This window comes from Eubalaena glacialis, chromosome 7 (genome assembly GCF_028564815.1).
Source record: "Eubalaena glacialis isolate mEubGla1 chromosome 7, mEubGla1.1.hap2.+ XY, whole genome shotgun sequence".
Taxonomy (NCBI): Eukaryota; Metazoa; Chordata; class Mammalia; order Artiodactyla; family Balaenidae; genus Eubalaena; species Eubalaena glacialis.
Window position 1 is genome coordinate 75,976,517 of NC_083722.1, and position 10,752 is coordinate 75,987,268.

General features: G+C 40.4%; 1 protein-coding gene across 1 annotated transcript; it reads left to right on the forward strand.

The window, feature by feature from the left end:
- Nucleotides 1-1,430, forward strand: IQCF2 (IQ motif containing F2). The gene is made up of 3 exons (XM_061195409.1): nt 1-18; nt 195-290; nt 1,047-1,430. The coding sequence occupies exons 1-3, from the start codon at nt 1-3 to the stop codon at nt 1,428-1,430; spliced, it is 498 nt and encodes a 165-aa protein (XP_061051392.1).
- The last annotated feature ends 9,322 nt before the right edge of the window (nt 1,431-10,752 follow it).

Consider the following 10,752-nt stretch of genomic DNA (forward strand, 5'->3'; position numbering starts at 1 on the left):
ATGGGGGTTCGATTTTGTGTAAGAGACATGGCCATATCCACTAGGCAGGCTTGAGGGTGGGTGGGAATCACTCTGGACTTCACAGCTTTTGGGAAAAAAGAGGATGCTGAGGCAGGGGTATCTTTGTGCAGAGCCATAGAGAGAAACAGTACTCTTAGCTCATCCATTCATTTCCCGTTTAATTCTCATGACAGACAGACGGCAATTTAATTTTAATTGTGGTTGAGGATTCCGAAGAAGAAATTAGGTTGAAGCAGAAGAAGCAGAAGCAGCAGCAGCAGAAAAAAGAGGTAGGTAAAATCTCCATATAATTAAGATATCCAGAACATTTATGTCAGTGTCATGAGGGTGTGGAATTGTGCCTCTTAGGGATCCAGAGTTTAAAGTAATCAGGAGTCAATTAAATACTGGCTTATTTTTCCTCCACTTCCTTCTCAGCATGAACTCTCTGGGTCTGGGTTTGACTGTGACACAAAGAGTGAATAGAGAGAAGGAAAGCCATCAAGAAATGCATGAGCTGGGAGATGAGGATGTGAGGACTCTGAATTAGAAAGTAGAATATTCACAGTATGGGGAGGCTGGGAGTAGAATATGTGATGAGGGTGTTAAAAACTCACCGCCATATTGAAATACACTGTTGTGGCAGAAAGAAATCAGCCAATGGGACTAGAATTAGCAGAGAATACCAGGCAAAAGCATTATGAGGCCAAACCTCCCAAACCCAATAAGCACTGAAGAGGTAGAGTATAACTAAGTCCCTCACATTCCTAATGCGCCCTCCTAGTTACTAATGGTTTTTCTCTTGATCCATGCACCTGTGAGGTAGTCAAGAGGAGGATGCTATGACTCTGAGGGCAAGGTGATGTGTCCGTATTGGCAGAGGAGGACTCACCACCCAGGACTTCTGCCTCTTAGTCAGTGTCCTGCTAATCCCTTGGAGTCTCCAAAGAAGGGCTGACTGTTAAAAGAATCTAGGCCCTTTCCAGGAATATCCTAGAAGTTGGTGGCAGGAAGTTCCCTGAGTGGTCTCTCTTATCTCTGCCTAGAAAAATATAAAAGAAAGAATAAAAGCAGCCAAGAAGATCCAGGCCTGGTGGCGTGGCACCCTGGTACGCCAGACATTGTTACACGCAGCCCTCAGGGCCTGGATCATTCAGTGCTGGTGGAGACTGACAATGGACAGGCTGCGGCAGAAGAAGCGGAGGGCAGCCCTGATTTCCTACGCACACACAGAGAGGGCAGTGGTCAAGCTCCAGTCTTTGGTCCGTATGTGGCGCATCCACTGGCGATACTGCCAGGTGCTCAACGCCATTTACATCATCCAGTACCACTGGCAATGCCACAACTGCCAGACCTGTGCTCTTCTCCGGGGCCACTGTGTAGTCACAGCCGCTCACCTGCAGTTCCACATTGAAATCATCAACCCCTAAGGGATGGCAAGAAGCGGCACTGTCTCCTGTCCTCAGTAAAGGTCTAACCTGATCTGGTATGTCTCATGGTCTCCCGCCAGCTAATGGAAATTTTAGGACTTAAGACACGCTGCCTCCTCTTCTCCCTGGGAAAGAACTTTAGTGAGGTTTTCCCCTTGTGCCCATGAACCCTGTTCTGGACTGACAATTCCATATGCTACTTACTTAGTTGTCAAAACAGAAACCGAGGTCCTAGTCTAATATAACAGAGCCAGAAGTCCAAGTTCCCATCCCCAGCCCCATTCCTTTCTTCTCGCCGGGAATCTGCGAGACAGGTGAGCTACATCTTCCTGAAGACTTTGGGTACCTCTGCACATGAGAACAGACAGTGAGGGTCTTCTCTTTCCGCCTGCAGTTGGGGATTGACTGGGATCTCAGATGCCTCAGACAAGGTATCTTTGGCAATCACCTAGTGAAAAGGCCAGCATGTGGCTGACTCTTCTGGTAGCAGTGCAGTGCAGCCCCAGGTAAAGGACAGGAGGCCGGCCTTAGTGATAGATGTGACTGGGCATGCTGACGAGCAGGTGATGACCCTGGGGACTGGTAGAAAACAGGAGTTCATGGCACTTGAACTCCGTCTTCACAATTCCCTTACCAGAACTCCTCTCCCTGAGGGCTGTGTAGCAAACAGGGCTCCCTCTGATATTACCCCCATCCCTACTCTTGTCTCCATTCTCACTCCCATGGTCATACTAAAGCAGTGCTATACTCAGTAGCAATTTCTGTGATGATGGAAATGTTCTGTATCAGTGCTGTCCAATGTGGTAGCCACTAGCCACACATGGTTGTGGAGCACTTGAAATGTCCCTGGTGCAACTAAAGAATTGAATTTTAAATTTTATTTAAATTAATTTATGTTTAAATAGCCACATATGGCTAGTGGCTATTCCATTGAATAGTGTGGCTCTGGACCTTACCATTACCAATCAGTGTACTGTTGCCCAAATTGCTTTTTCTAGAGTTCCATTCTCTTTTTACTTTATTCTCTCCTTCCAGTTCACCTTTCAAATACCCCTAATAGAATGTTTCTTCAGATGTGATAAGGTCTTCCAATCTATTGACCCTACCAATTTTTTTTACAGCCATCACCCCTGACAAACCCTTGTATCTTTCTTTACCCAGTTCAGATTCTATACTTAATTATTGTAATCTCTCCCCTGAACAACTTGACTTCCCTTGGCCCTCTCTTTGCAAATGTGTGTGGGATGAACTTAATTATCTACCTGCTCTGTGCCTGCAGAAGAGTGGCATGGCTAGAGCAAAACAACCATGAGGCATGGTCTCGGTTCGTATTCATGACTGCAAATCTCCATTGGACAAATTTCCCAATAAATTTCTCTGGTGTGTTTGCATTTCTTTTTTCTGAATTGAATAATTCATACCACCTCCTCTCCAAATGCCCAATTCTACTTCTCCCCTTGAACTCCATAATGATGATATATGTCACCACACACTTAACGGAAGAAATGGGAGCAGACTGGACCTCCATCTTCCTACCACCTCATTCTCCATCCCAGCTCCGTCTGGACCACACTTGCTGCCTTCCCTCCAGTTGAAATAAATGAAGGGTCTTTGATCCCATCAAAGGTTAACTCCTCCATTATCCTGCTGCCATCTCAAGGTGTTTGATCCTGCATTCATAACCCCACTATCCAAATTATCAATGTCTACCTCTTCCATCTTTAAAAAATACGATCTTAATCAATTTCTTTTCCAGTTCTCTGTTTCTCCTCATAGCAAATCATGCCATCACTGTTTCCACTTCTGTTCCTACTATTTTCTCTTCAGCCCATTCCAATCAGGCTTCTACTCCTCTTACTTCACTGACACTGCACTCATCAACATCACCAACATTCCAACTGACCAAATCCAATGGTTATTTCTCCGTTCTTATGCATTCTCTCTACATTAGGCTACAGAGTTAATTACTCCCTTCTTATTGAAATACATAATTTTTTAAAGGCAAACAACAAAAATCATACTACTTAATCCATAATACTTTAATATATATCTTTAATAGATGAGACCTTTGTAAAAATATAACCTCAATATTATCATATCTATCAACAGTCACAATAATTCATAGAATATATATGTAATATCATATATCTTAATATCATAGTATATATATGTACCTAATAACTGAGCTTCAAGATACATAAAGTAGAATTCCCTTGTGCCCCTTTGTGGTCACCCACTACTCTCCACCAAACCCTAGCAACCACTGGTCTGTAATATGTACGTGTTATTTTCCCTTTTCCAGAATGTCATATAGAAGGAATAATAATTTGTAGCCTTTTGAGTGTGGCTTCTTTCATTTAGCATAATGTGTCTGAGACCTGTGATGTTGTGGGTACTCATTTGTTTTAATTGCTGAGTGGTATTCCATTGTATGGATGTTATCAGAAATTTTTACCAGTTGAAGGGTCTTGGAGTTGTTTCCAGTTTTGGGTGATTACAAATTAATCTGCTATGTATATTTGTGTGTTTTTTTGTGTGAACCTAAGTTTTGCACTTTATTTGGTTAAAAACCTAGGAGTGAGAGCTTCCAATTATGGTACAAGATGGTGTCAACTAATTTTCCCTTCTCCTCCCATCTAAATACAAACTAAATACTCTGAAAATAATTCAACAATCATAAAAGGACTCTGAAATATGGAGAGATGGCGGATCATCTAGGAGTCTCAAGATTTTAAAAGGTACACCTAGATGAATTCTTGTTTTATCTGTCATACATCTCAGACTGGACACCAGATATGTCTGCAACCTAGAACCAACAACAGGCATAGGGAAAGCTAAACAAAACAAACAAAACAAGAAAAGCATGCTCTCTCTGGTCAAAAGAAGGGGAAGCCCAGCAGAGACTAAGCAGGGAGACCCATGCCTAGTGGCAACAGCAGACTGAATTGCCTATGGTACCCTTATAAGCCAACCCATCCCATGCCCCACACGCACTGGCAGCAACAGGCATGATCTGCTCACAACAGCAGCAACAGTGGATCCCAGGCTTATCCACCCACTTTACACCCCACATCCGCTAGCAGTGGTGACCCAGTCTGTCCTCAGCAGCAGTAAAAGCAGAACCCATGTGGGCCAACCCACTTCATTTCTCATCTGCTAACAGAAGCAGGCTTGATCTACCCACAGCAGCAACAGCAGAACCTGAGCAGATCAACCCATCTCCTACCCCAAACTAAATGGTGGGAGAGAGGGGATCCTCCTGTACCTCAGCTCCAACAGGCCTAGTATCTCCTGCCCTTCAGTCAGTGGCAGAGGCAATCCAGACTAGCAGCCCCTGGCCATCCAGCCAGCCACAGAAGAAGATCCAGAACAGGAACTTCCTGGCCCTCCACCCAACAGCAAAATGCAGTCCAGGTAGCCCTTCTCTCCTCCAGTGGCACCAGCAGAGACAGAGTGGGAAACCCACTGGCACCAGGTGGCCAGTGAACAGGCCAGGGTATTGCTCTGTACCTCAGAAGTCCAACATCCTAAACCCTCCATCTAATGGCAAGAGGGAACCCAGGAAAATGGCTTCTACCTTGTAGGTGGCACCAGAAGGGATCCAGTGGAACCAAAAGAATAAAGCAGACCAGAATTGCATTGAAAGAGCCCAGAAAAGAAAATTCTCATTGGAAACAGGGCCCACAAAAGTAGGCCAGCATCTACATACTAAACCTAAATAGGATGCTGCCTTCTAGAATAGAAGATTTAAATAGCATCGAGAGCCTCCTAATATAATATCCAAAATGTCCAGCATACAACAGAAAATCACTCGTCATACCAAGAACCAATAAAAGTATGATGTTAGATGTGGATTCTCTTTATCAAGTTAAAGTTGGGTAGTTCCCTCTATTCCTAACTTGCTAAGAGATTCCTTTTTATCATGAATGGGTGTTGGATTTTGTCAAATGGTTTTTCTGTTTCTGACTATATATAGTCATATGATTTTTCTTCTTTAGCCTGTTGATATGGTGGATTGATTAATTTTTGAATGTTTGAAGTAGCCTTGCTTACCTGGGATAAATTTCTACTTGGTGCTAGTGTATAATTTCTTTTGTACCTTGTTGGGTTTGATTTTTACCTCTAAGTTCCTGAGAGATACTAATCTACACTTTTTTAAAAATTCCCTTTGTCTGATTTTGATATCAAGGTAATACTAACCTCATGAAAATTGGGAGCATTCTCTCCTTTTCTATTTCCTGGAAGACATTATGTAAAATTGGTGTGAAAATTCTTCTTTAAATATTTTGTAAAAATTCTTTAGTGAAGCCATCTGGGCCTGGAGATCTCTTTTTAGAGAGCTTTTAAATTACAAATTCAATTTCTTTAATGGCCAAGGGACTATTCAGGTATCTGTTTCATCTGATTGGGTTGGTATTGTGTAACTTTCAAACAGTTGATCAATTTGTTTTAAGTTGTTGAATTTATGAGAATAAAGTTGCTCATAGTGTGTTCCCTTATGCTTTTTAAAATATTTTATTTTTTTTAACACAGCAGGTTTTTATTAGTTATCCATTTTATACATTTTAGTGTATATATGTCAATCCCAATCTCCCAATTCATCCCACCACCACCACCACCCCCCCAATTTCCCCCCTTGGTTCCATACATTTGTTCTGTACATCTGTGTCTCTATTTCTGCCTTGCAAACCAGTTCATCTGTACCATTTTTCTAGATTCCACATATATGCATTAATATACGATATTTGTTTTTCTCTTTCTGACTTACTTAACTCTGTATGACAGTCTCTATGTCCATCAATGTCTCTACAAATGACCCAATTTTGTTCCTTTTTATAGCTGAGTAATATTCCATTGTATATATGTACCACATCTTCTTTATCCATTCGTCTGTCGATGGGCATTTAGGTTGCTTCCATGGCCTGGCTATTGTAAATAGTGCTGCAATGAACATTGTGGTACATGACTCTTTTTTTTTTTTTTTTTTTTTAAGTCAGTGATCTTTTTTTTTTTTTTAATTTATTTATTTATGGCTGTGTTGGGTCTTCGTTTCTGTGCGAGGGCTTTCTCTAGCTGTGGCAAGTGGGGGCCACTCTTCATCACGGTGCATGGGCCTCTCATTATCGTGGCCTCTCTTGTTGCGGAGCACAGGCTCCAGACGCGCAGGCTCAGTAGTTGTGGCTCACGGGCGTAGTTGCTCCGCGGCATGTGGGATCTTCCCAGACCAGGGCTCGAACGCATGTGCCCTGCATTGGCAGGCAGATTCTCAACCACTGCGCCACCAGGGAAGCCCTGGTACATGACTCTTTTTGAATTATGGTTTTCTCTGGGTATATGCCCAGTAGTGGGATTACTGGGTCATATGGTAATTCTATTTTTAGTTTTTTAAGGAACCTCCATACTGTTCTCCATAGTGGCTGTATCAATTTACATTCCCACCAACAGTGCAAGAGGGTTCCCTTTTCTCCACACCCTCTCCAGCATTTGTTGTTTGTAGATTTTCTAATGATGGCCATTCTGACTGGTGTGAGGTGATACCTCATTGTAGTTTTGATTTGCATTTCTTTGTTCCCTTATGCTTTTAATGGCTGCCAGATCTATAGTGGGGGGAATGGGAGAAAGTCTAGGCAAAAAGTTCTTAGACTTGACTGCAAATGTACAATCCATAAAAGGAAAATTGATACATTAGACTTGATCAAATTTAAAACTTTTGCTCTATGAAAGACCCTGTTAAGAGAATGAAAAGACAAGTTGCATGACAGGAGAAAATATTTGCAAACCACGTATTTGATGGACTTGTATCTAGAATATATTTTTATCATTTTTCCAGTTTTATTGAGGTGTAATTACAAATAAAAATTGTATATATTTAAGTTGTACAACATGATGGTTTGATATATGTATACATTGTGAAGTGATTACCACAGTCAAGTTAACACATCCATTACCTCACAGTTACCTTTTCTTTAAAACAAGAACCCTTAAAAACCACTCTCAGCAAATTTCAAGTATACAGTTCAATATTATTATTATATTCACCATGCTGTCCATTAGATCCCCAAACTTATCATATAACTGAAAGTTTTTACCATTTAGTAAACAGCCCCCCATTTTCCCCACCTCCCAGCCCCTAGTAATCACTGTTCAACTGTGTTAGATTCCACTTTGTGAGATTGTACAGTATTTGTCTTTCTCTGTTGGGCTTATTTTACTTATGTCCTCCATAAGGTCCTCCAGGTTCATCTGTGTTGTCACAAATGTAAGGATTTCTTTCTCTTTTTATGGCTGAAAAATATTTCATTTTATATGTGTATCCATTCTTCCTTTGATAGAAAGAGGGTATTTCCATAGCTTGGCTATTATGAATAATGCTACAGTAAACATGAGAATGCAGATATCTCTTTGATAAAGTGATTTTATTTCCTTTGGATATATACCCAGAAGTAGGATTGCTAGATCATATGGTAGTTTTATTTTGAATGTGTTGAGGAACCTCCATACTGATTAACATAATGACTGTACCAACTTACATCCCACCAGCAGTGTATACAAGGATTCCCTTATCTCCACACCCTCGCCAACACTTGTTATCATTTGTCTTTTTCATAATAGCCATTCTAACAGGTGTGAGGTTATATCACATGCGGTTTTGACTTGCATTTCCATTATTAGTGGTGTTGAGTAATTTTTCATCTACCTGTTGGCCATTTGTATGTCTTCTTTGGAAAAATGTCTATTCAGGTCACTGGCCATTTTTAAATTAGGTTTGGTTTTGTTGTTGTTGTTATTGTTTGTTTTGGTTTTTCTTCATTATTGGATTATATGAATTCCTTGCATATTTTGGCAATTAACCCCTTATCAGACACACGTTTTACAAATATTTTCTCTTGTGCTGTAGGGTGCTTTTTTATATTGCTGATTGTTTCCTTTGCTGTGCAGAAGTTTTTAATTTGCTGTAGTCTCACTTGTTTATTTTTGCTTTTGTTGCCTGTGCTTTTGAGGTCATATCCAAAAAAATCATTGCCAAGACCAATGTAAAGCAGTTTTTCCCTTGTTTTCTTCTAGGAGTTTTGTGGTTTTAGGTCTTGCACTTAAGTCTTTGATCCACTTTAAGTTGATTTTTGCATACGGTGTAAGGGAAGGGCCCAATTTCATTCTTTTGCATGTGGATATACAGTTTTCCCACCAGTTTGTTGAAGAGACCATTCTTTACCAATTGTATAGTCTCAGCTCCCTTGTCAAATATTAATTCACCCTACATATATGTATGTGTTTATTACTGGGCTCTCAATTCTGTCCAGTTGGTCTGTGTCTGTTTTTATGTCAGTTCCATACTGTTCTGATTATTATAGGTTTGTAATATATTTTGTAATCAGGAAGTGTGATTCTTCCAGCTTTGTTCTTTTTTTCTCAAGAATACTTTGGGTATTTAGGGTCTTTTACAGTTATATACAAATTTTAGGAATTTTTCTATTTCTGTGAAAAATGCCATTGGAATTATGATAGGGATTACACTGAATCTATAGATTGCTTTGGCTGGTAAGGATATTTTAACAATGTTAACTTTTCTGAACCCTGAACATGGGATATCTTTCCATTTATTTGTATCTTCTTCAATTTCTTTAGTTTTCAATGTATATATCTTTCACCTCCTTGGTTAAATTTATTCCTAGGTATTTTATTGTTTTTGATGCTGTTGTAAATGAGACTTTTTAAAATTCCTTTTTTCAGATAGGTTATTTTTATTATATAGAAATGCAACTGATTTTTGTATGTTGGTTTTGTATCCTGCAACTTTACTGAATTTGCTTATTAGTTCAAACAGTTTATTGGTAGAGTCTTTAGGGTCTAATTGAAGGCATCATTCCAGAAAGTTGGACAGTAAACTGTCATTAATTTTGGTTAATTTCAGCTTTTATGGTGTGGCTATCCATCCCTGACACCCTAGCCCCCAGCGCTATTCCAGGCAGCCGTGAATGAGTTCTGGAGAAATTTGTATGAAGCTTGCAGAATCCAAGGTGAGCAATAAAGAATCTGTCCTTCAAATATTAGGGATCTGTGCTCATTTTGCTGATGACTGCTTGTGATCACAGAGGTGCAGAAACAGAGGCAAGGGCCATTGTTGCAATCCCCACCACAATTGTTGCAACACCCTCCCCTTCCAGCTGAAGTGGCTTACAGGGGATTTAAAGAGATGGAACCTCTCCTTCCCCCCCCCCGCTTTTCTCTTTTTCCCTTTTTGAGAGCCAGACACTTAAGGACTAGGACACTTAAAAGTAACCACATATACAGGGGAATTTAAAAAGTCACCATGTATGCCCAGGGAAAGGTGGAGGCCCAGAAAAGACCAGAGAAGACCTTAAGTTTACACCTGTACAGATCCCCAGCACAGAGACACCCTACAACAAACCAACAACAACAGCAAAAACAGCAAAGTCAGGGAAAGAGTGAAAAATTGACCTCTAGAATAACCACATTATGAGATTCAAATGTCCAATCCTCAACAACAACAAAAAAATTACAAAGCATACAAAGAAAGAGGAAAATTATGGCCCATTCAAAGGAAAAAAGTAAATCAACAGAAACTGTCCCTGAGAAAGACAAGATGGTGGACTTAATGTAAAAATACTCTAAAACAACTAAACCTTGAAGACCTTATGTTAAGTGAAATAAGTCAGTCATAAAAGGACAAATATTGTATGATTCCACTCATACAAGGCATTTAGAGTAATCGAATTCATAGAGACAGAAAATAGAATAGTGGTTGCCAGAAGCTGGGGAAGGGGAGAATGAAGAATTATTGTTCAATGTGTACAGAGTTTCAATTTTGCAAGATAAATGAAGTTCTGGAGATGGATGGTGGTGATAGTTGCACAACAATTTGAATATGCTTAATGTTTCTGAGCTGTTTACTCAAAAATGGTTAAAATGGTAAATTTTATGTGTATTTACCACAATTTTTAAATAGTATTTTTTAAAGACTTTGGGGAAAAGAGCAAAAGATGACACAGGACTTCACATTGCACAACTACATCGGGGCACCATTTACATAGACCACACTGTGAAGGAGTCTCCCTGGAGTTGGAAGACTTGACAGCCCTGCAACCCCAACTCTCCTACCCATGGCAGACATTGCTAATCAATCACAGGCCCTGCTCACAGAGCACCAGACTCTCAGAATCCTCCACACTGGACCCCAGGCAACCCCTGCCACTTCCTTAGAGCTGATTTATGAGATGCCAAGTATTTGCCATCATTAGCTCAATGACCTCCTTGAAGTATGTCTGACAAAGAGCTGGGGACACAGATATAGCAGACTTGG

Coding starts and splice junctions, on each gene's coding strand:
- IQCF2 (XM_061195409.1), top strand. Junction 291..1,046: donor AGCAGCAGCAGAAAAAAGAG/GTAGGTAAAATC, acceptor ATCTCTGCCTAG/AAAAATATAAAAGAAAGAAT.